Source organism: Myotis lucifugus, unplaced genomic scaffold (genome assembly GCF_000147115.1).
Source record: "Myotis lucifugus unplaced genomic scaffold, Myoluc2.0 scaffold_109, whole genome shotgun sequence".
NCBI classification, from domain to species: domain Eukaryota; kingdom Metazoa; phylum Chordata; class Mammalia; order Chiroptera; family Vespertilionidae; genus Myotis; species Myotis lucifugus.
In genome coordinates, this window is record NW_005871157.1 from 2,573,884 (window position 1) to 2,600,381 (window position 26,498).

A 26,498-nucleotide genomic window follows, 5' to 3' on the forward strand; every position below is an offset into this window, starting at 1 on the left:
CCAAGAGGAAAGATATATTTACTAAGATAAAAATTTTAAAGTCTGCATTTGAGATCTTCATGAAAACAAAACATTACAGGAGAAGGGCTACCATAGATTAATGCATATTACAGATAAAACCAGAGGCCTGATGCATGAATTTGTGCACCAGTGGGGTCCTTTGGCCTGGTCTGTGGGATCGGGATGAAACCAGCTCTCCAACATCCCCCGAGGGGTCCCGGATTGCAAGAGGGTGCAGGCCATGCCGAGGAACCCCACAGGTGCACGATCAGGGACAGGGAGGAACACGGGAGGTTGGCCAGCTGGGGAGGGACCATAGGAGGGCTCCAGGGCATGTCCGACCCGTCTCACTCAGTCCCAATCGGCCAGACCCCAGCAGCAAGCTAACCTACCAGTAGGAGCATCTACCCCCTGGTGGTCAGTGCATGTCATTGCGACTGGTTGACTGGTCAACTGTTTGCCCCCTGGTGGTCAGTGCATGTCATAAAGAGCAGTTGGGCAGCCTTAGCATATCATTAGCATATTAGGCTTTGATTGATTGAACAGACGACCGAACACTTAACATATTAGGTTTTTATAATATAGGATGATGACCCCTACATTTCACTAGGTATTGTGACAGTATGATATTCCCAAGTAATTTCTAGAAATAGAACACAAATGTTTTATTTCTTCAAAATTTTGTATTAAATTCATTAATATTTATTTATACCTATTAAGGACACAAGATTCCCCATACATATATACTTCACTATTATCTTTCCTGGCAAATCCAATTTTATTTTCTATGCAGATGCACACATCTGTTATCCACAATACACCTTACCATGCATTACTAATGCCTTCTCCAAAGCAATTTCCACACTTTGTACTCTAAAAAAAGAAATCAATCTAACTCAAGCCATCACCATGGTTATACAGACATGACTCTAGTTCAGATACCTACTCTGTTCCGATGAGCATTGATCGATGCATAACGAACTGTCCCTCGAAAGCCTGCCACAGCTCGAGGCTACAATAAAACCAAAAAAGAATAATAAATAAGCTTCAAATAGCAAAAGACTCAGTACACTTGAGCCATAAAGTGGATGTGAGAAACATGTGCATTACTGTCACAATAAAACACTATTTAAATTTCTAATTTTTGCCTGGCTGGTGTGGCTCGGTGGTTGAGTGTCAACCTATGAATCAAGAGGTCACAGTTTGATTTAGGTCAGGGCATATGCCTGGGTTGTGGGCTCAATCCCCAGTAGGGGGTATATAGGAGGCAGCCAATCAATGATGCTCTCTCATCATTGATGTTCTCTTTCTCTCTCTCTCTCTCTCTCTCTCTCCTTTCCTCTCTGAAATCAATAAACATGTTTTTAAAAATAAAGTAAAATAAAGTGGCATTTATAATAAATAAACTATGTATATTAGAAAACATAAGCCCTGACCGGTTTGGCTCAGTGGATACAGCATCGGCCTGCAGACTGAAGGGTCCCCGGTTCGATTCCTGTCAAGGGCATGTACCTTGGTTGCGGGCACATCCCCAGTAGGGAGTGTGCAGGAGGCAGCTGATTGATGTTTCTCTCTCATCGATGTTTCTAACTCTCTTATCCCTCTCCCTTCCTCCCTGTAAAAAATCAATAATATATATATATATAAAAGAAAACATTGAATGCTTTCATATGCTCAGAATCCTGCCCAGCATCATAGTACATGCACTAATATTCAGGCTCTGATAAAAAAAAGTATAGTAAGACCATGAGGAATCTCTGAGGAATCTAAGATGCCAATCTCTTTGTGACTTGGTTATTTCATTCAAACTCCATTCAAAGATGGTGGCAATTTGTATCTCTACCTATATATGCAATTCAAATATTCATAAATTTAAGTTAATGAGTACTTACTATGTGCCAGGTACTGGGAATAAATCCAAACATGAATAATACATGATCCCAGTTCTCAGAGAGCTCAACGTAGGATAAAGTTCAAACTTTTATTACTTGGCCTACAAAACATTCTCTGTCTTGGCACTGGCCTCATTCCACTTGATATTTGCACTTGCTGGTCTCTTCAGTTGGAATGCTCTCTCTTTGAATGCCTCCAATGGCTAGCTCTTCTCCATATTAGGCCCTCTACTCAAATGCCAGTTCTTCAGAGAAACATTCCTTAATTATCCTAGTAAAAAATACTACCCACCCCTGAAACGCCACTTTATTCTTTAAAAAAAATAGTTTATTGATTTTTAGATAAGGGAAAGGGAGGGGGGGGGAGAGAGAAAGAGAGAGAGAGAGAAAAAAAACCATCTATGTGAGAGCTTAATACTGATTGGCTGCCTCCAGCACGTCCCCTACCAGGGAATGAGCTCTCAACACAAGCACGTGCCCTTAACCTGGAATCGAACCAGCAACCTCTGAGTAATCTAAGATTACACAGGAGGACACTCAACCAACTGAGCCACACCCACCAGGGCCCATTTTATTCTTCTACTCTGCTTTATTTTTTTCTCATAATACATTTCACTACCTAGAATTGATTTTATTTATATTTTCACTTTTTTATTGCCTAGCTTCTTCCATTGGAATATAAATTCTGTGATGGCAGGGTCTCTGTATTGCTCATTTTACAGACATAGAAACAGATTCTGAGAGATACGGAATTAGTCGGTGATAAAACCAGGCATCAACTAAGGTCTTTTGACTTAAAATTATAAACTGTTCAATTTTGTTGCTTCACAAGGATGGAGTCAATAACCTAAAGATTTATGGAATGTACCATAGCTCAACATGAAAACTGACAAACTTTAAAATAATCATAGCCAATAATTTTCATTAGTAGAATTTTTATTTGCTATCAGTAATTTTAAATTATCCTCAATTCACATGCATTACTTTTTTAAAAAATAATGTTTTTATTGGTTTAGAGAGAGGAAGGGAGAGGGAGAGAGAAATAGAAACATCAATGATGAGAGAGAATCACTGATTGGCTGCTCCCTGCACACTTCCTACTGGGGAGTGTGCCCTGACTGGGAATTGAACTATGATCTCTGGGTTCATGGGTCAATTCTCAACCACTGAGTCACACTGGCTGGGCAAAATGCATTACTTTTGTAGTCAGAAAAAATGTATAATAAATGATATTTTAAAAATCTTTAGTTACCAGAATCTTTTGGTCATATGCTATAAGATAAATATCCTATATATTCTTCCTCTGTTTGCTCATTTTTATAATCTATGTTCAATCTATTCAAATTAATAGTCTATTTCTTCTTCCATGAACTTCTCTTCCCCTTTAATTACTCCTTTCTGTTTTTGTTGTTGTAATTGTTAATTCTCAACCAAAGATATTTTTCCATTGATTTTTAGAGAGAGTGGGAGGGAGGGGTAGAGACAGAGAGAAACATCGATATGAGAGAGACACATCGATTGGCTGCCTCCCTCAAGCTCCCGGGGATCTTCACTAACACACAAATGTTTTTGTAGCACGTAATTTTGCCTACTTATTTTCATTCTGATAACTGTTAGGATGAATACACCCAGACCTATTATCACCTCTGCAGTCAAGTCTATTGAGCACTAGACTCTCCCCCCAGTCCCCCATGGACTCTAGCCAACATAAGCCCAGGAGACTTTCCAGTTAAAAGTAGCCCTGGCCTGGCTCTGACCTTACTTCTGTCATTGCCATTGAAAAGGCTGAAATATAGGTAAAGAGGGATCAGCTGTTTTAGAGAGATCTTGATATGACTGACACATCAAAGAAATACTACCATGTCAACAAACTTTAGCCACCTTATACAATGCAGAAGAAACAATACACCCATTTGGGGAAAATAGCTATATATATATAAAGAATTCTAATTCAAAGCAGATTATAATGGACATCATTAGAAAAGTACAATGAGCTACGAAAGCCTAGGAGTGGTAGGATTAGTTCTATTTGGTGGAAAGGAAGAAGGAAAAGTCCTATGGAAGAAGGAAAAGTTTTAAGAATAAGGCAACTTTTAACTGGAACTTGACATAAGTTATCTCTTGAAACTTCCTTAATTGATGGCATTTTGACTGATAGCTTTCAAAATAACAAATGCATACATTCTTTCTGACTTGGCAATTTCATTTCCAGAAATTTACCTTACACATAATACTTTGCATAGATGCAAAAATAGTGAATGTACTATTTATCAATTACATTAGTGTTTGTGATAGCAAAAGAGCAGAAGTAACCAAAATGTTCATCAACAGGGGACTGATTAAATAAATTACAGTACATCCATATAATAGAATATACTCTGTAGCTGCAAAAAAAATAGGAAGAAGCTCCATATCCTATATGGAAAGATCTAGATACAATGGTAGGAGGGGAAAAGTGCAGAATGTACATCATGCTACCTTGAATCAAAAAGGGAAAAAGAATATGCATCCATATTTATTGTATACGCATAAAGAAATTCTGGAAGAATACATTGAGGAACTAATAACAATACAGTTACCTAAAGATGGAGGGAGGGACAAGGGCAGACAGGAAACGAGTGGGAGAGGAGTGAAATGGAGATTTGTTTCACTTCTTATCTTTTAAATTTTTTTAAAGTCAGACTTTATTGAAGCATAATTTACATATAGTAAAATTCATACTTTAGGTATACGCAGTTCTATGAGTTTTGACAAAGATATATAGTCATGTAGCTACCACTGCAATCAAGATATAGAATATTTCTATCACCCCAAGTGTCCCTTAAGACCCTTTGTAGTCAATCCCTTCCCTCCACTCCATCTCTGGCAACCTGTGACTTCTGTCCTTCACTACTCTGGGCATTCTAACTACTGTATAATAGTATCTCACTGTGGTTTTTATTTTGCACTTCCCTGATAACTAAAGATGCTCAGCATTTGCTAATATACTTATTTACCATCTGTAGTATCTCTTCTTTGATCAAATATCTATTCAAAACTTTTGCTCATTTCCTTTTTTAAAAAATTATTGAGTTGTGAGAATTGTTTATAGATTCTGGATATAATTCATCAGATGTGTGTTTGCAAATATTTTTCCCCTTTTGTGACTTGATTTTTTCATTTGCTTAACAGTGTCCTTCAAAGAGCACAGTGTTAATTTTTTTTTTAATTTATTGATTTTACAGAGAGAGAGAAAGGGGGAGAAAAAGTAAGAAAAATCCATTTTCTTTGTCCTGCTTATTTATGCATTCATTGATTGATTCTTGTACATGCCCTGAGTGGGGATCGAACCTGCAACCTTGTATATCGGACAACACTCTAACCAACTGAGCTACTCAGCCAGAACAAGTACAAATTTTGATGAATTGTTAAGACTTTTATTTTTCTTTTTAAATATATTTTATTGATTTTTTTACAGAGAGGAGGGAGAAGGATAGAGAGTTAGAAACATCGATGAGAGAGAAACATCAATCAGCTGCCTCCTGCACACCCCCTACTGAGGATGTGCCCGCAACCAAGGTACATGCCCTTGGCCGGAATCGAACCTGGGACCCTTGAGTCTGCAGGCCGACGCTCTATCCACGGAGCCAAACCGGTTAGGGCAAGACTTTTATTTTTGCAACACATGAATATAGTATTATCTTCTCAAAAAATTATATTTAAAAAATCTTTAGAGAAAAAAGTTAAAAGTTAAAGTGGTTAAAAACCTAAGAGTATGCTTTATTAAAACAAATACCTAGATATTTGAGTGAAAATTAAAAAAAAGAAAAGAAAAAGTATATTGTGCTTAGAGGAACTGGCAGAAGAATTACAACAGGAAGAAAAAATGCATTTTAAATAAAAAGAATACAACAATGCCAAAAGGGAGGAAAGTACTATAGGTGTTAGGGAAAAGAGTTTGGTATGGCTGAAGCAAATGGTAAGAGAAAATAATGGAAACATAGGTTGGGATCAGATTAAGGATGGCCTTGAATATCATAGTAAATTGTTTAATTTACAATGTGCAGTCAAATGGAATTAATAAAAAATTTTAAGTAGTGAAGTGATATGATTGAGAAAGTGCTTGGCATATTTACTCTGCTGGAAATATAAAGGATAGATTGGAAGGAGAGGGTAGGGTGATCAGTGAGGAAACTATTTTAATAATCCAAACAAGAAACCAGGAGACCTGTACAAGGACAGAAGTAGTATGAATGTGAAGAAGGGGATAAATGTTAGAGATAGAATGAGCTCCTAGAAGAATAAATCTAGGAGAAAGGAAGGACTCTAGGCATGAGCCCACATTTACTGCTAATCAAAGGGAGGAGATTTGGGGAGGGGGGAGAGAAATGGCATGGAGAACTTTGTAATAAAATCCCCAGTGGAAATAAGAAAATACAGGGTGTCCCAAAAAATGTATATGCACTTTAACAACTGATAGCTCAATTTTGAAAATAAACTGTATGTTAATAAACACTGACTTTATAATCATTCACAGTGTGCATACATTTTTTTTGGGATGCCTATAGTTGAAATTCTGGAAAGGTAACAGAAAAAAAAAAGACTTTAAAAACTGTTCTTAATTAGGTCATTACAGCCCAAGGCACTAGAAGTTTTAGCTTGAATGGTTAGGAAGGAGAAAACATGGCATTCCAAGAGCTTAGACACAAAGGGCCAATGTGAGATGCCAGCTGCAGGGCTAAGGAAACTGGGGCATACTTTAAACCAGAATGGAAAAAATGAGCATGCAGACTGAAATCATTAAGCAAACAGGAATTCAAAACTGAAACTGTATGGATCAAAGCTTCTTTATATTTCACATATCTATTTAATGTAACTAATTTATCTTAAAGACTAGAGGCCCGGTGCACAAAATTCGTGAAGGGGGGGGGGGGTCCCTCAGCCCAGCCTGCCCCCTCTCACAGTCCGGTAACCCTCAGGGGATGTCCTATTGACGGCTTACTAAACTGCAGTCTGGCCTCCTTCTGCGGGAGGCGACCTAGCTGATCAGGGGAAGGCGCCTGGCCTCTCCTCCTGAGCTAGTCATGGCCGTTATGGCGTCCTGGCCTAATTTGCATATTACTTTTATATATATATTAGAGGCCCGGTGCACAAAAATTTGTGCACTCGGCGGGGGGGGGGGGGGGCCCTCAGCCCAGCCTGTGCCCTCTCTCAGTCTGGGACCCCTCGGGGGATGACCACCTGCTGGCTTAGGCCCGCTCCCTGGGGGATTGGGCCTCAGCTGGCAATCAGACATCCCTCTGGCAGCCCGGCAGCCCTCAGGGGATGTCCACTTGCCAGCGGGGAGCAGACCTAAGCTGCAGTCAGACATCCTTAGCGCTGCTGAGGAGGCAGGAGAGGCTCCCACCACCACCGCTGTACTGGCAGCCATCAGCCTGGCTTGTGGCTCAGCAGAGCTCCCCCATGTGGGAGCGCACTGACCACCAGAGGGCAGCTCCTGCATTGAGCGTCTGCCCCCTGGTGGTCAGTGTGTGTCATAGTGACCAGTCATTCCCAGTCTTTCTGCTGTTAGGGTCTGTTTGCATATTACCTTTTTACTATATAGGATAGAGGCCTGGTGCATGGGTGGGGGCCGGCTGGTTTGCCCTGAAGAGTGTCCCGGATCAGGGTGGGGGTCCTGCTTAGGTGCCTGGCCAGCCTGGATGAGGGGTTGATGGCTGTTTTCAGGCTGGCCACATCCCCTTTAGGATGGGGTCCCCACTGGGGTGCCTGGCCAGTCTGGGTGAGGGGCTGAGGGCCGTTTTCAGTCTGGCCGGCAACTGAAGCTCCCAGCCTCTCCTTTTTTTCTTTTTTTTTTATTCTGGGATTTATTTACCTTTTATAACTCCAGCTCTGAGGTCTCGGCCTGCTGAAAGCAGGTATCTGGGGTTTGTTTAGCTTCTATAATTGAAACTATGTTGCCATCACTGGAGCTAAGAGCCCGCTCCAGCTCCATGGCCACCGCCGGCTGAAAGCAGGTATCTGGGGTTTGTTTAGCTTCTATAATTGAAACTTTGTTGCTTTCGGAGCTCAGAGCCAGGCCACAGCAGGCAGGGAACCTTGGCTTCCTCCATCACTGGAGCAAGCAAGCCTCCTGCTCGCTTCAGCTGCGTGGCTGCCGGCCGCCATCTTGGTTGGCGGTTAATTTGCATATCGCCCTGATTAGACAATGGGAAGCGTAGTAAAGGTACGGTCAATTACCCTTTTTGTCTTTTATTAGATAGGAGATATATATATATATCTATATATATATATATAGATATATATATATATAGATATATATATATATATAGATATAGATATATATATATAAAATAAAAAAATAGAGGATCTCAAAACCAACCACATAAACAACTCACTAGTGTCACAGATACTACCCATCATTCTGTTTGTAATGCAAGCTGACTGATGATCCTGTACCATAACTTTGGTAGATAAACAGACATTACGTTTTGAAGGAGTTTTGTATCCTGATTGTGGTGTTGGCTATAATGAATCTATACATGTGATAACATTTCATATACCATTTCCCCACTCCTAAAAAAATGTTTTTAAAAATATAGTGAAATCTGACTCAGGCTGTGCTTGAGTCAATAATAGTATACCCATATCAAATTTCCTAGTTTTGACAATGTACTGCTATGGCTATCTAAGATATCATTGGGGGAAGCTAGGTGAAGGGCATATGGTAACTATAGTATTTTACAAAGCTCCTTGAATCTGTTCCATACTCCAAATAACTACCCTTGGGTCTACAGAAGAGAGAAGAAAGCAAAGCAAGGGACTGGTTAATGCAAAATTAAGAATGGAATTTGTCTAGGGCTACAATGCCCAATATAATAGCAACTTCAAATTAAATTAGTTTTGAAACTGAGTTCCTTGTTTTCTCTGGTCAAAATTCAAGTGCTCACTAGGCACATGTGGCTAGTGGCTACCATATCGGACAGTACAGATACAGAACATTTCCAACTTCATAGTAAGTTCTATTGCACATGCTGCTTGAGGGAGGAAAAGGTATGCCATCAGGAAAGGACCATAGCATGCTTCTAAGGTGGAAATGAGCTATTTCTTAACCTAAATGGAGGCCATGAATGTCTTAATATTCTTATTTAAAATTTACATATGTGTTTTTTACACTCTTTTGGAACATATATGGAAAGACAAAAAAAATCAAATATTAGTTACTGCCCTAGCCGGTTTGGCTCAGTGGATAGAACGTCGGCCTGTGAACTGAAAGGTCCCAGGTTAATGCCGGTCAAGGGCACATGCCCAGGTTGTGGGCTCAATCCCCATTGGAGGACTTGCAGGAGGCAGCCAATCCATGATTCTCTCTCATCATGGATGTTTCTGTCTCTCTCTCCCTCTTCCTTCCTCTCTGATATCAATAAAAATATATTTTAAAAAAATATTAGTTACCTAAATCTGTACCCACTTATTCTGCCTTTTCCCAGTTACATGGAAAAGTGTTCTTGCTCTTACATAATAGGCTAACCTCACCATTTGTGCCAGGATTTCTTCCCCTGCCAGCTATGCAAGAACTTGGCTCTTATAATTGTTCCTGCTCTGTCCTACATCAGTTTTTATTTTTTCACATGTCCTGGAGTATTACCATCAGTTCACAAGTATGCTTCAATAACTACCATTTTTTAAAAATTAGGGAAGGAAGGAAGGATGGCTTTCACTGCCCTTTCAACTACTTCTTTGTTTTACCACTCCTCTTTAGAACAAAGAAACTCTGGCCCTGGCCTGTGTGGCTCAGTTGGTTAAAGCACTGTCCTGTACACCAAAAGGTGGCGGGTTCGATTCCTGGTCAGGTCACATACCCAGGTGGTGGGGTGCATACAGGAGGCAACCCATCAATGTTTCTCTCTTTCTCTCTCTTCTCTCTCTGCCTCCCACTTTCCCTCCCTTCCTCAAATCAATAAAATAAAATAAAAAACATATCCTCTGGTGAAGATTAGAGCACAGAAACTCCACCAGAGAGTTGCCTATACTCTCTTTCTTCACTTTGTCTCTCCAACTCTCTTTAACTTATTCCAATTGAGTAATCCAGATGGTCAGTTCTCATTTCCCACCTTACTTGACCTATCAGCAGCATCTGGTGCCGGTGATAACCACCCCTACATACTTGAAGCACTTTCTTCACTCGGCTCCCAAGATATCACACTCTCCTGATTTTTTTCCTACCTCACTGGCTGATCCTCCTCTCACTCTTCTTGGCTGGCTCACAGTTCTTCTTTTTCCATCATCAAGTTGCTAAGTGCCCCAATGGCTCAAACTCAGAACCTCTTTTCTTACCTAGCAATATCGTCTCCTTAGCTGATCTAATCTAGTTTCATTTTTTAAAATTACCATTTAGTTTTAAACATTGGGAGCAAGTGATTCTTAAATTTATATTATCCCCAGCCCTGATTTCTCCTTTGAGCTACAAATTAATATATCATTATCAGCTTCTTGTTATTTCCATCTTGAATCTAAGAGGCATCTCAAACTTACTTCTAGAAAATAGAACTTGTGTTTCCCCCCCTTATCGAATCTTCTTCATCCTTCCCCATCATGGTTAATAGCATGACCATTCATTCAGGACAAAAATCTAGTAATCATTCTTGACTCTTCTTTTTCCTTCACATCCCAATATCAAATCCAGAAGGAAGTCTTATTAAATCTATCTTTAAAATATGTGCAAAATACAATCATTTCTCACTACCTTATTGTACCACCCTAATGTCCTAGGTCCCAGCCACCATCATTGATCACTGGACCTTCATGTTAGTCTTCTAACTTGTCTTTCTGATTCTACTCTTGCTCTCAATAGTCTCTTTACAGCCAGAGTGACTTTTTAAAAAACATGTTCTAAAAATTGAAAAACTGTTATGGGGAAAAAGGAAACATACTTTCACAGAGGATAGAGAAATGTCCACAGATGCTGGAAAGAGGGAAACATGTTCACAGGAGATAGAGGAATGTTGCAAGATAAGGGGGAGAGAAAAAGGAGGGGCACCAAGTGGGTTTTAAACTTCGAAGCTGATATTCTGCAAAAGAGTGACCAATTAGAAAAGCACAGGGTCATAAAATGGGGAAGGGGTCCAATTAGAAGGGAGCATGAAGAGACAAAGAACCACAGCATTTAAAAACCTTAGAAAAAAGGAGCTTAGTGGTTTACCCCCTTGGGAGCCCCTCCCTACGTGGGAGTCTGTATTTGCTTCCAATAAATTTCCACCCTTTTACTAACAAGTCCTTTTAGCCCGTAAATTTTATTCTTCAAACTTCCTGAGGCAAGAACCTGCAAGGGGGAGATCCGCTCCCTGCACCCCACGTTTCCTATTAACATGCAAGACCTTCACCAGAATAAAAAAAATTCTCTCATAATTTCTAGGCACTTAAATTCTCATGTGCCCTTATTTTAAATATAATTTACATTTCTGTATACAACTATTACTATATAGTTAGTTCATTCAAAACCAGTGTTTTAATTTCTGTGCAACCAATTTGCTAGGAATGAGAGTCACAATCAGTAGCAAGTTAAAACAAAACTAAAGGTAAAAGTAAGACACAAGTATAAGAGCGATAGTGGGAGAACAAATGCCAGTATGACAACACGAGGAGCTCCACTCCCCAGTAAAACTGGTGAAAATTATTTTAAAAAAACAACTAAAGCCCTGGATGGTTTGGCTCAGTGGATAGAGCGTCGGCCTTCGGACTGAAGGGTCCCAGGTTCGATTCTGGTCAGGGGCACATGCCAGGGTTTCGGGCTCAATCCTCAGTGGGGGGTGTGCAGAAGGCAGCCAATCAATGATTCTCTCTCATCATTTCTTAAAATTAAATATTTATTGCTGAAAATATTACACATGTCCCCTTTCCCCCACCATCGACCCCTTTTAGCCTGCCCTCACCACCTGACCCCAGCCTTCACCAACCTATTGTCTGTGTCCATGGGTTATGCATATATGCATACAAATTCTTTGATCTCTTCCTACCCTCCCCCACCTTCCCTCTGAAGTTCCGCAGTCTGGAATACTACTAGACCTTAAAATAGAAGAAAATCTTACCTTTTGTGACAGCATGGATGGACCTGGAGAGTATTATGCTAAGTGAAATAAGCCAGTCAGAGAAAGACAAGTACCATATGGTTTCACTTATATATGGAATCTAATGTACAAAATCAACTAATAAAATAGAAAGAGGCATGAATACATGGAACAGACTGACAGCTGTCAGAGGGGAGTGGGCTGGGGGGCTGGATGAAAGTAGGTGAAGGGATTAGTCAAAGAACATATATGCATAACCCATAGCTACAGACAACAGTGTGGTGATGGCCAAAGGGAAAGGGGGCTGGGGAGAGGAAGAAGAGAGTAAAGGGGAAATAAATGGTGGTGGAAGGAGACTTGATTTGCAGTGGTGACCACACAATAAATATACAGATGATGTATTATAGAATTGTACATCTGAAACCTGTATAATTTTATTAATCAATGTCACTTCAATAAATTCCTTTAAAAAAAGGGCGGGGGGGATTATTCCATTTTAGGAGGCACACTTTGATTACTTTGTCAAGGAATTTGTGCCCTACGGCACTGTTGTAAACAATAGAGCAATCAATTAGTGGAGATTAACACTGTATTTTGAGGGTGGGGAAAAAAAACAGACTTCACTAAAATAATACATTCACTAAACAAATAAACAAGCACATAATAACAAGCCCTGGAAGGGGGACCAGTACCCAGAATTGCTACAACATATTATCTAAAATGTCCAGTTTCCAATAAAAATAAATTATAAGGTATGCAAAGAAACAAGGAATTATCTCTCATACATTAAAAAAAAAAAGCAGGCAACAGAAATTGTCTGTGAGAGTGACTAGATGTTGGATTTAACAATAAAAGATTTCAAACTAGCCATTATAAATATCTTCACAAAACTAAAGGAATGCTTGATAACAGAAGTAAGGAAAGTATGACAACATCGTATCAAATAGAGAATATCCATAAAGAGAAATTTTTAAAAAGAACCAAATGGATATGAAAAGTACAATAACTGAAACAGAAAAACCATAATATGTAGAAAGAGCTTTGGACTGCAAAAAAGATCACTGATCCTAAAGGGCTAATTTGTGTTCTTAGTACAAGACAACTCTAAATCTGTGTCTAATGTATTTTTTTTAAGTCTACAACTTTCAATAGTGGAATAATTAACTCATTTTATGATTTAATTATAAATATGTATGCTACTTCTTGAATCACATCCATTCTGATACATAATCAGCATTTCTTTAAATAGAGTGATATAATAAATAATAGTTTAAGTCTCAAATATTCAATAACATGAAAAATCTTACTGGTCTGACGTCACCACAGGAATTAGTAAATTGTCGAGCCAAGCCAAAATCGAGCATGTAACACTTCCTACATGTACTAGGAAAGCGGCCCATGGCGAAGTTCGACTAGAAAAATAAAGAAGGAAAATATACATATTTTTATAATTAGTCCTTATATATTACTCTTTCTATATTTTAATTCTTCTACTAAAATTCCATACAGCACACATGTCTCAAATATACTATTCTAGTCAATTATGTTTACTGTAAATTTCATTGTGGGTTCTATTAATGCCTATGATCAGGTGAACTTTGAGCAACAAAGATTTAAGTGACTGTATAAAGTTGTATACAACACAACACAGACTTAACTGAAATCAGAACTCTAACTTCCTCTAAGCCACTGCCTAAATGAAAACCCAATTCTTAATTTTTTAAAATGGAAAGAACTAGGAGTGGGCAAAATAGAGCACATAGCTCAAAAATGTAAATGAATATCCTAAAGCTGAATTTAGTCAAGTGTAAAAATTAAGATGCAATTTAAGGAAACATTTCAAAACAGGCTAAAGGAAAATATACTTTGTATTCTTCCCTTAGTAAAAATAAATGTAACGTTAAATGGCCACAAACTTGCAAAGATGTGTATGTAAACAAGAGAATTTATAAAAGCAAAAGTCAAATTGTCACAGAATTGTTAGCTTTTATTTTAAAACATTGTTCTACTTAGGGAAGTTTCTGATAAAAATGGAAGCTCTTCATCACCACAGTTCTCAAATAATGACATTTAGTTTGGCATAGAAATAAGAGCCAAAGAAATCTACATTACATTAAGTCTCATTCAATCATGTTACTTTTAGTTGCCATTTTCATGTAAACTAATTTTAGAAATCAAGTAGCAACAGATGGGTGTAATTTTCAACTGCACCAAAAATGAAAAATTTCTAGTAAATACAATATTTCCAAAATGGGTCATTCCCCTTGTGAGCAACAAAGAAAAAAAAAATAAGAAGGCCCTAGCTGGTTTGGCTCAGTGGATAGAGCATGGGCCTTTTGAACTGAAGGGTCCCAGGTTTGATTCTGGTCAAGGGCACATGGCTGGGTTGCAGCTAGATCCCTGGTGAGGGGCATTTAGGAGGCAGCCAATCAATGATTCTCTCTCATTGATGTTTCTATTTCTCTCTCCCTCTCCTCCCTGAAATCAATAAAAATATATCTTAAAAAATAAAAATAAATAAATAAGAAGAAAAAATAAAAAAAGTATATTTCACAGTTATAATATCTAAGAAAAACAATAGGAAAAAATACTATATATTGCCACTGTAATACTCAGGAGAAAAAAGTAGTATTTCAAAATTGATGGTTTCTTTTTTTATATATAATATATTTTTATTGATCAGTGAGAAAGGAAGAGGGAGAGAGAGAGATAGAAACATCAATGATGAGAGAGAATCATTGATCGGCTGTCTCCTGCACGACCCCTACTGGAGATCAAGCCCTCAACCCGGGCATGTGCCCTTAACTGGAATCAAACCTGGGACCTTTCAGTCTGCAGGCCGACGGTCTAGCCACCGAGTCAAACTGGCTAGGGCTAAATAGTTTCTTGTAAGTATAATTTGTTATTTAAAAGTAGTTCAGGTCTTCTCCCTCTCGGGAGCATGCCTGTGCCTTCTCCCTCCCCATCTTCTTCCCCCAGCATGTTACCTTCACCTTCCTCTCTCCTAAACTCCAAGGACCCTCCTTTTGCCTCTGTAACTTGGTTCCTGAGCCCATTTCTTCTCACTTATTTTACCTCTGTGTCTTTTTAAATAAACTCTCTTATAGTTTAATTCTTGGCCCTGAATTCTTTCCTAGCCATAACTCAAATAAAAAAAAATAGTTCAAAAGAACATCATGCCAATATCTAAAAACAACTTTGGTAAATATTTGTAACCAATATTAGGAAAAAGAAATCCAAAGAATAACTATCAATTTAGGTGTAAAGCTAAGTAATATGGCAATGTTAACATACATAATAATAATAGCCAAGCATTAGTCATTTTTAAATTGGCTGTTGAACAACATTTTCATTGTAGGAGAAAAGCTCTTGAATATAAGTTGTAGTGTGTAATTATCTTCTTTTTTTTTTTAATGAAAAGGCAAGTTATATTTTGCTTCCAGTTCCATTTCTGCTAAAGAAATTAAAATATTACCTTGCATTTAATATAGAAAGCTACATTTGTAAGTTACTGTGTCCCATTTTAAGATTAAGAGTACTGAGCAAACTCATTCTGTGCCCTACCGGTTTGATGTCTCGGTGCAAGAATCCGACAGAATGGATGCTCTCAATAGACTCCAGAATCTGTCTACCCAGCCGAAGAGTAGTGCTAATAGTGAATGTGCCCCGGGACTGGCTACGGCGTAGGTCTGCCAGATTCCGACCCTATGGAAACAAAAACACACTTTCAAATATGGTACTAAAATTATGTTATAAGAAAAGATGGGGAATTATCCATTTATCATTAAAAAATGTTTTGACTGAAATAGCAAGGATTTTACCAAAATCATGATTCTTTCACTCAAGAGAAGACATTCTATTAGGATAACACCCGTTAAGGTAAAGTTGTCTTTCAAATCTAACTCTGCCAGATTCCAAAGTGTTCTTTTTCCACTTCACTGTGCTATTTCACCAGAAGGTTCCTTATAGCCTAGGTAACAACCAGTAATCTGATGAGATGAATGGTTTATAATGCTGTAGTTCTACCTCCCAAAGAATGGAAACTGGCCCTTATAGCTCAAAGAAATTTAAATATCCCAATCTCCCTATTCCCAAAATTTTGTAGTATATGTTTAGGATTAATACCATCACCTCAACTAAAGACAGTTGGTTCACTTTTGAAAAAGTAATAAAATCTTAAGTTACTCAAGTACCATTTGAAATAAAATATTAAATAGTACTCAAGTAAACTAAGAATTGAAAATTTACCAGAATGTCAGGAACCTTTCATACTACATATCTTCTTTAAAAATGCAGTTTTCCCACAGCACAAATTGGTAGTTATCTTTTCTTTGTTTAATGTTAGGAGAATTTGTTGTTCTCTATATCTTTAGCAAATGTAAAATAAGTGATAATCTAGAACAACTTTTATAATCCCATGGGAGTATCTAATAACCTTTATTAGCATTCCAATAAATTTTTCTTCAAAAATCAGTATTTTCATTGCCAAAAATATGCCTAATACTAGAATTTCATTTATAAACAACTTCCACCATCATAAAAGCTTTTGAAAGGAAATCAATTAGCCTGGCGGGCATGGCTCAGTGGTTGAGCGTCAACCTATGAACCAGGAGGTCACGGTTCGATTCCCATCTCTCTATCCCTCTCCCTTCCTCTCTCTCTAAAAAAATCAATAAAAACATGTTTTTTAAAAAAGGAGATCAATTAAATTAAACTTATGATATCAGTAATGATTTTAAATCCTTTTATTTTTTAAAATTTCTTGAAAGATACTTTATTTTTTAAATATGTTTTTATTGATTTCAGAGAGGAAGGGAGAGGGAGAGACAGAAACATCAATGATGACAATCATTGATCAGCTGCCTCCTGCACTCCCCCTACTGGGAATTGAGCCCACAGCCAGGGCATGTGCCCTGACTGGAATCAAACTGTGACCTCAGACATTCAGCCACTGAGCTACATAAGTTGGGCTTAAATCCTTTTAAATGTACACCTAAGGCATCAAATAAGAAAATCTAAAAATATAAGTACAAGGGTGGCATATGAGGAAAGAGTTACTAACGTGGTAAACACATGCAGGTTTGAGCCAGTAAATTATGAAGGGTGGGGAAAAAGAAGGTTTACAGTTATGAGTACGTGAAAGAGTTTTTCTTATATTATTATTTATTAATTATTGTATCATTTTCCATATGAACAAATGTAAACCTACTTTTGCCTCACCCTGTACTTCAGAGTGTATACTACAAGTGGTTATTATTTGTTATGAAGACAAATTGAAAACAACCTATATACCCATCAATAAATGAAAGATTAAATAAATCATGGTACAGTCATCTCATTGACTAATATGCAGCCACTATAAAAAAAGAACCTTTATACATAGTAATATGGAATAAATATTATTGAATAAAAAAGTAAATTCATTTATTTCCAACTAATTCTATAAATTTAACATGGTCCTAATAAAAATACAAATATAATTAATTATTAAGGATTTGAAACATACTTAAAGGGAGAGAAAATAATATAACTAACCCTCATCTGTTATCTACTCTCCCCAGCAGCACATACCCTCCTCTCCCTTCCCCACACACATACAATGCATTATTTTCATGTAAATCCCAATCATATCATTTCATCTGCATATTTTTAAAAGTTACATAAGAGTAAAGAGATGCATTTTGATGTCCCTGAACCTCACAATATAAAATCAAAGAGGGCAGTAGCAATTCTATTACCAAAAACTTGAATTGGAAATAAGAACATAAACCATGATATATTTTCTCTTAAAAAATACATATATATATATATATATCCTGAATCCATCCACTTAAAGCATGAATTATACAGAAAGAGCTAGGTACACAATTTTGTACCAGAAAGTAAGGATGCTATCAAAGACTGCTGCAGTCTAGTACTGTCAAATGAATCAGGATCCAACTTGAAGGAAGTTCTGTTAGCCAAAGATGGGCCAATTTGAAAATTAAAAAGAAAAACAATGATTGAAAGACACAGGTCATGTTAAATCTATGAATTCATAATTATATATATTTTAAGGATTTAAAAAATATGTTTTTATTCACTGTGAGAGAGAGAGGAAGGGAGAGGGATAGAGAGAGAAAAACATCGGTGAGAAACATTATCGATCAGCTGCCTCACGCCCCCTTCTGGGGATTGAGCCTACAACCCGGGCATGTGCCCTGACTGGGAATTGAACTCTGACCTCTTGGTTCCTGAGCCACACTGGCTGGGCCATAATTATATTTTTTAAAGAGAGGGCTAGTTAGTCCCCTTTGGAAAATATTAGGGAACCAACTAACTATTCTGAATACTGGTAAATAAAAGAATCAAGTATTAGTCCTGTCCTTCCTGTAGGAAATGTTGTCCTTCCTCAAGATATCTTAATAGCTGGTAGAGTGCTTTTTAAAGAATTTTTGACCCAGTGACCCCCCCTTCTAGGAATCTATCCTAAGAAACCCGAAACACCAATCAGAAAGAATGTATGCACCCCTATGTTCATAGCAGTGTTATTACAATACCTAAGTTCGGGAAACAGCCCAAGTGCCCATCAGTAGATGAGTGGATAAAAAAGCTGTGGTACATTTACACCATGCAATACTATGCAGCAGTAAAATAGAAGGAGCTCTTACCCTTTGCGACAGCATGGAGGGCCATGGAGAGTTTCATGCTGAGCAAAAGAAGCCACTAAGAGCCCTAACTGGTTTGGCTCAGTGGATACAGCGTCGGCCTGCAGACTGAAAGGTCCCAGGTTCAATTCCGGTCAAAGGCATGTACCTTGGCTTCAGGCACATCCCCAGTAGGAGGTGTGCAGGAGGCAGCTGATCAATGTTTCTCTCTCATTGATGTTTCTAACTCTCTATCCCTCTCCCTTCCTCCCTGTAAAAAATCAATAAAATATTAAAAAAAAAGAAGCCAATAAGAGAAAGACAAGTATCACATGATCTCACTCATATGTGGACTCTAATGAACAAAATAAGTTGATGAACAAAATAGATCCAAAAACATAGAAGCAAAGAAGAGACTGTCAAATCTGAGAGGAAAGTTGGGTTGGCGGGTGGGTGGGAAGAGATTAACCAAAGAATTTATAAACCTGTGTTGGCTCAAGAGATAGTGAAACATATGACTCAAAAACTTTAAGTCACCCTGACCGGTTTGGCTCAGTGGATAGAGCGTCGGCCTGTGGACTAAGAGGTCCCGGGTTCGATTCCGGTCAGGGGCATGTACCTCGGTTGCAGGCACATCCCCGGTGGGAGGTGTGCCGGAGGCAGCTGATCGATGTTTCTCTCCCATCGATGTTTCTAACTCTCTATCCCTCTTCCTTCCTCTCTGTAAAAAATCAGTAAAATATATTTTTAAAATAACAAACTTTAAGTCTACAGAGAGATTAATATCTTTACATCTAACTCAAATGCTGAAGGATAGCTGATGGAAACAGGAAAAGCCTTCTGAGGAGAAGAGGAAGCATTTAGGCCAGGACCCATGTCTCTGAAATCACTGCTATGTAGTTATTAAGTTGAAAGAAAAGAACCAAATGCCAAAACAGATTTTGCCACAGAGGAAAGAAAACCTTGCGATCTCTAACTCAGGCAGCAAGGTGAACCAAGCTTTTACACTTTGAGGGTGACTACAGTTCAGAGGTGTGTGTGTTTTCGGGACAGAGTTAGTGTCAGAGAGAAGGGGATGCTGCAGTCATTACTCCAATATTCCCCTTCTGAATTTCTCTCTGCTGCTCCAATCCAACGCCACTTCTCATTTGAAGGATAGGGAACAGAGAGAGTAATGTTAAAAGATTAAAAGAGAAAGAGGACTAACATTTCTCTTCTATCTCAACTAGTGCTTAAATTTTTAAGCAGGTCAGGTTGATACTTGAGCACATAAATGGAAAACTAAATCCTTAAGGTAACAAAGGGTAGAAAGGGAGGGGACAGGGACAGGGCAAGACTCACATTATATCCAGCAATCCATGTAAGGATTGAAAACTCTGCAATGATGACAATCAGTGAAGACGTGAATCAACTAAAATAACTGAGAGAGACAACCCTTCCATCTTTGGAAATATCTGTATCAAGTGTGTTTAAACAAATTTTCATCTGAATAATATAAAACATTCTGATATGATACCAAGAGTGTTGTTGTTGTTATTATTATTATTTTCCACTATAATTAGGTACTTTGACCAAAACGTAAAGATTTTAAGATATATTTTCAAGGCAACCTACCTGCAACTGCATGACCACATAATTGAAGCGATCATTCCTCCCACAGCCAATAAATCTACAAACATGGTCTTTCCCTGGAGGAAAAAAAAAAGAAAGAAAACAGTGGAAAAAGGTTATATTATAGTTTCTCTTCTAAAAAATAATAATTTTTTTGTATAGAATTTTATGATTGAATATAAAGGACCTATGTTAAGAACCTTAAAGGATAGAGAATTTGTATTGTTCAAATTTTCTACACACCTCCCCCCAAATCCTACAGTGCTCCTTATGTATTCAAATAAATGTTTACTGAACGAATAAATAAACAATGAATGAGGGAACAAATGGATGATAATTTATTTAAGAAGGAAAGAATTAAGAGGTCATTTCAGATCAAACAGACCAGACATTAAATATATGAAAGTACAAAAGAGAAATAAATTAAGAACTTTATTATGAATGTAAATTCTGAATTTTAGATATGGTCTGCCATTCACCATTATAAGATGTCAGTGAGTCCCTTTTCTGACCTCACTGATTTGAATGAGCTCAGTGGTTTTCAACCTGAATTCCACATGTAAAATCCAAGGAGGTACTGCCTAGGTTACAGAGGGAAGCAGGGGTGAAACAGGTAGAAATCTAGGGTCCTGACTCTGATTCAACAAAAGCAAACAAAGGTTTTAAAAGAGGATCAAGACTGGTAGGTTCCAGAGCCAGAAGAGAGCATCTGGCTGGAGCACAGAGAGAACAGGAGGAAAAACAAAAAGAGATGGCACCGAAGAAGCAGGCAGGTGTCAGACCCTGAGCAGTCCTGGACTCCATGATAAGGATCTGAACCACATGGATAGGTCAGTGTTTTCCAACCCTGCCTGCCTAATAAAATAATTTGGGAAATGTTTTAAAGAGTCCTGAACTCTGTACTGATTCAGAATCTGTGGGGGAAGATAGAGGATATGAGTTTTTCAAAAGTTTTCTAAATGATCCAAAAGCAGATGGACCATGGATGAATATTTGAAAACTACTTCTGGGTAATGAGAAGCATCTAAAAGATTTAAGATAAGGAAAAACGCACTTCAAACATTGCATTTTAGAACATTGCTATGATGGCAGTAAGAAGGATAGACTATAGAGAGAGTCTACTTCAGGAGGTAGAAAGGTCACTTTGGGGATAGTTACAATTTCCCAAGAGAGAGAAGGCTCTTTCACTGCCAGGTGCACCATGGCTCATGGTCCCAAGAAGCATCTGAAGTGTGTAGCAGCTCCAAATCATTGGATGCTGGATAAATTGACCGGTGTGTTTGCTCCTCGGCCATCTACCGGTCCCCACATGCTGAGAGAATGTCTCCCTCTCATAATTTTCTTAAGGAACAGACTTAAGTATGCTCTAACAGGAGATGAAGTAAAGAAGACTTGCATGCAGCGGTTTATTAAGATTGATGGCAAGGTCCGAACCAATATAACCTACCCTGCTGGTTTTACGATGTCATCAGCATTGACAAGACTGGAGAGAATTTCCGCCTGATCTATGACACTAAGGGCCGCTTTGCTGTTTATCGTATTACACCTGAGGAGGCCAAGTACAAGTTATGCAAAGTGAGGAAGATCTTTGTGGGCACAAAAGGAATCCCTCATCTGGTAACCCATGATGCTCGCACCATCTGCTACCCTGATCCCCTCATCAAGGTGAATGACACCATTCAGATTGAGTTGGAGACTGGCAGAATTACTGTTTTCATCAAGACTGACAATGGTAACCTGTGCATGGTGACCGGAGGTGCCAACCTGGGAAGAATTGGTGTGATCACCAACAGGGAGAGGCACCGTGGCTCTTTTGACATAGTTCATGTGAAAGATGCCAATGGCAACAGTTTTGCCACCCAGCTCTCCAACATTTTTGTAATTGGCAAAGGCAACAAACCATGGATTTCCCTACCCTGTGGAAAGGGTATCTGCCTCACCATTGCTGAAGAGAGAGACAAGAGAATGGCGGCCAAACAAAGCAGTGGGTGAAGTGAGCTCTAGGTGACATGTTTGGAAAAGTCTTTGTACTTAATTAAAGATAATACAGCATGAAAAAAAAAAGAGTGAGAAGAAGAGTTTAAATCATAAGTATTAGAGTAGAGAGAAAAAATAAGATAAATCTGAGAGATATTAAAGATGTAGTTTTTTTTTTACTAGAAATTGGTACAACTAAATAAAACGTTGTACCAAAATAAGAGGATATAAAAAGTAGGTGGTATAGAAGTTAAGAGATGTTAGAATGTGGAGTTTGAAGGTAACCAGTTGAATTCAGTAGACACTGTAATTTCAAGCCTGGTACTGAGAGCAAAAACTGAGCTCCAGAAATACATTGGGAAACCATCAGCTAATGGAAGGTACGTGGAACTACAAACATAGACTTTAGATTGCTTAGTTGAAAGGATAAAGAATGAGAAGAAAAGAAACCTAAGAACAGAATCCTATCCTATATAATAAAAGGCTAATATGCAAATTTCCCCCTTGGGAAATGTTTTAAAGAGTCCTGAACTCTGTACTGATTCAGAATCTGTGGGGGAAGATAGAGGATATGAGTTCGACCGATTGCTATGACATGTGCTGACCACCAGGCGGTGGCACAGAATGAAGGAAGGCTCCATCCAGCAGCCAGCAGCCAGGGGAAGAAAGGCCCTGATTGGCCCTGATTGCCGGCCAGGCCTAGGGACCCTACCCGTTCACAAATTTTGTGCACCAGGCCTCTAGTTATAGAATATGCAACATTTAAAGTATAAGCAAAAAATAAAATTGTCCATGAAAGAAACAGAGTAATAGCCTGAAAGGTAGAGGAAATGATGAGAAAGGGGTATCACAGAAACCAATAGAGAACAACATTTTAAGGTGGAACTGGCTGATGACAAGAGCTATAGAAGGGCTGAGAAGTGCTAATTAACATAAAAAATTAGGTGGTCACTAATGAGTAGAAGGGGCAGGAGCCAGTCTGCAATGGGTTCAAGAGTAAATGGAATATGAGACAATCTTTGAAGATGCTTGAGGAAGTCACAGACCAAGAGCAAGAAGGGCAAGATTTGGTAGACTAATGAGAACTATACATTAACAGTCATAAAAGTTTGTCCACTGACTGACTCAAAATATAAATACAATCCAGGCTTATTTTAGTTAAGAATTCCACACTTTTCTTTGGCATCTGGGTTATCACATTGTTCTCTCATTCTTTGTGCTTTGTTGAAAAGAAAGAATAGGTGCAATGGGAAAAATAATTCACAATGGGTACAATATATGTTCAACACATGTATTGTACATGCTTGTAAAACTATAAATTGTAGAAGAATGAAAGGATAAAATGATGGCCAATTAGCAACTTACTCTTTTCTTCAGCTTCATAGAAATAATTTAAAAAATAATTTAAAAAGTATTTTCCTTTTATTATCAACTAGAGGCCCAGTGCATGAAATTTGTGCACCGGGGAGGGGGAATCCCTCAGCCTGGCCTGCACCCTCTTGCAATCGGGACCGCTAGCTCCTAACCACTTGCCTGCCTGCCTGCCTCATCGCCCCTAACCACTCTGCCTGCCTCATTGTGCCCCTAACCACTCTGCCTGCCTGCCTGATTGCCCCTAACTGCTCACCTGCCTGCCTGATTGCCCCTCACCACTTCTGCCATGGCCCCTGCCACCGAGGCTCTGTCCAGAAGGTTGTTCGGCTGTCAGGTCTAATTAGCATATTACACTTTTATTATTATAGACTAGAGGCCTGGTGCACAAAAATCCGTGCACTGGTGTGTGTGGCCTGCCCCCTCTCATAGTCCAGGAGCCCTCAGGGGATATTCTCCTCTGCGGGAGGGAACTAAGCCAATCAGGGTAAGGAGCCGCCCCCCTCACCCTGCTGCTGCTGCCACTGCTGGCCGCCGCAGCTGCCAGCCCTAGGCCCTCACTCCTTAGTGCTGGCCCCGCCCCCTGTCCACTGGTGGGTGGGGGGCGATTTGGGGCCAGGCCGGCTGGGGGTGGGGCTGTGGGAGGTTGAGGCACAGCAGGTCACACCCCGTCCAGCCTCTGTGGAGGTGTGGCGCTGGGACCAGCCCGCACAGCTGCCTCTGTGGCTGCCTCTGTGGAAGGGGCAGCACTGGGACCGGGACCACGCAGCCCTTTCTCCTGCTGTCTCTGTGGAAGGGGCTGTGGTGCTGGCCTTCTCCCTTCTCCCTTCTCCCGTGGTGCCGCCTTCTCCCACCGCCTCTGCAAAAGGGACCAGGGCACTGGACAGGCCCGTGCCGCAGCCTCTCCCACACTGCCAGCCCTTGGCCCTCACAGCTGCTGTGGCTGCCAGCCCTTGGCAGCTGCTGTGGCTTTGTCTGGAAAGATGTCTGGAAGATGCCCGGTCTAATTAGCATATTACCCTTTTATTAGTGTAGACTAGTAGCCTGGTGCACGAAATTCGTGCACATTAAAAGGGAATTAATTGCCCTAACCAGTTTGGCTCAGTGGATAGAGCATCGGCCTGCGGACTCAAGGGTCCCGGGTTCGATTCCGGTCAAGGGCATGTACCTTGGTTGCAGGCACATCCCCAGTAGGGGTGTGCAGGAGGCAGCTGATCGATGTTTCTCTCTCATCGATGTTTCTAACTCTCTATCCCTCTCCCTTTCTCTCTGTAAAAAATCAATAAAATATATTTTTTTAAAAAAGGGAATTAATTAGCAGAGATATTTTAATATTGCTATTTGCCCTTTCTCTATAATAGAAGTGTGAGAGATGAAAGGAAATTAGTAAAATGTATATGAAAATAATATATAAATTTATTAATAAATAAACAGTAACAAAAGGATATAACAACAACAGAGGCATGATATGAAAACAATAAAAACATGATATGAAAACAACAAAAACATGATATAAAAACAACAGTGATGCAAACAATGACTGATAAAGTGATTAAACTTATTCTAATATCTCCCTGTACACCACATTAAGAGTGAAAACACTTTCAGAGTGCTTGACTAATTTCCCTTGTGATGAAGTACTTAGAACTTTAACTTTAACATCACATGCTCTTCAAACTCGAGAGAAAGCAACATATAACTGACCATGTGCAAAAACGGGTTCAGGTAGGAATATGCCTACTTTGTCTAGAGTTTGTCCTTGTGATTTATCAATAGTCATCACAAATGCTGGCATCACGGGAACCGTCGTCGAATCAATTTAAATGGGAGGCCAGTGTCAGATGGGGACAAATTAATTCTTGGAATCAGAACAGCCTCTCCCTCTGCAGATCCTGTTAATACTTCAGCTTTGATAATGTTAGGTCATAATCTTTTGATAATAAATCTGGTACCATTACAAAGACCCCATTTACTATTGAGATTTCTCAATAGCATGATGATTGCACCCACTTTCAATTTTAATTTATGACACGGCATTCCCAAAGGAGTAATACTATTAAGAAATTCGATGGGAATATTTTCCTTTTCAGCGTCATCTGTGGAATCAATAGAATCATCACTCAAATATGTGTGAAAATCTCCATCGAGTATATCCAAATTTTCTTCATTTAATTTTTGAACATGCTCATTTTTTGGACAAAGAATTGCATGTTTAGATATATTTTTAATATTATCTATAGCAGTGCTTCTCAACCTTGGCTGCACATTAGAATCACCTGGGAATCTTTTTAAAATCTTGATTCCTGGGCCTCATCCTCCGGAAATTGTTTCTTTGTTATGGGGTGGGGCCACAACATCAGTAACAAAGAAACAGAATTAAAACTTTATTGTGGGGAGCCGCTACAGTGTTTTGGACAGGTTCAAGCCTTGGACTGATGAGAGGGCACAGTCCTCTCATTGCCACGTGCAAGTACCAGCTTGGAGGGCAGGGCCCTCCCAACACAATTATAGCCAACAGCTGCAGTTGTAAGCTTGAACCTATGGTCTGAACACGTGGCCCCACATGCCTGAGTGATGTAGGCTTGATAGAGTTCAGGTGCATGTAGCTGAGTAGGACTGAAACCCAGGAGAATGTTGTAAACATCTTGGTCAAACCCTTACTTTGCCTCGTAGCATCTGCTATAAAATAAAGGCATGGCTGTGGGCATGGTCGCTGTCTCTCAGAGAAGCAGCGTCCCACCGAGACCCGGCTTTCATTCTCATGTCTGTCTTTTCTAAGCCTTTCAGCCGCCCCCACTCAGGTTAACCCTTGGCAGTGCTGGCGCGGCACACTTTAGAAAGATAATGCCTCCACGCTCCCAGGGCGGGTTCCTGTCTCAAACCCCGGCCTTACAAGAAACAGCTCTGGGAAACAGCTTGGGGGAGGGCGTAGCCGTTGCCAAGACAACCCCTGCAGGACTGACTCCTTCCGCTTG

General features: G+C 39.4%; 2 protein-coding genes across 3 annotated transcripts in view; one reads left to right on the top strand and one right to left on the bottom strand.

Annotated features, from left to right (window-relative positions):
• The window catches only part of TTBK2 (tau tubulin kinase 2), a 109,020-nt gene that overhangs the window by 53,951 nt on the left and 28,571 nt on the right, over positions 1-26,498 (bottom strand). The window contains exons 2-5 of one of the 2 annotated variants that reach the window (XM_014459498.1): positions 20,179-20,252; positions 15,503-15,643; positions 13,246-13,350; positions 947-1,012 (exon numbers count right to left, since the gene is read on the bottom strand). In XM_014459498.1, coding sequence (XP_014314984.1) covers positions 947-1,012; positions 13,246-13,350; positions 15,503-15,643; positions 20,179-20,252 — 386 coding nt within the window. The remainder of the gene's footprint in view (positions 1-946; positions 1,013-13,245; positions 13,351-15,502; positions 15,644-20,178; positions 20,253-26,498) is intronic. The other variant, XM_023757535.1, reaches the window with a different exon arrangement.
• On the top strand, positions 21,377-22,239 carry LOC102424937 (40S ribosomal protein S4, X isoform-like). Its single transcript, XM_023757537.1, is given in 2 exon segments — positions 21,377-21,632; positions 21,635-22,239. Coding segments are annotated over 2 exon segments (789 nt in total). The 3' UTR covers positions 22,168-22,239.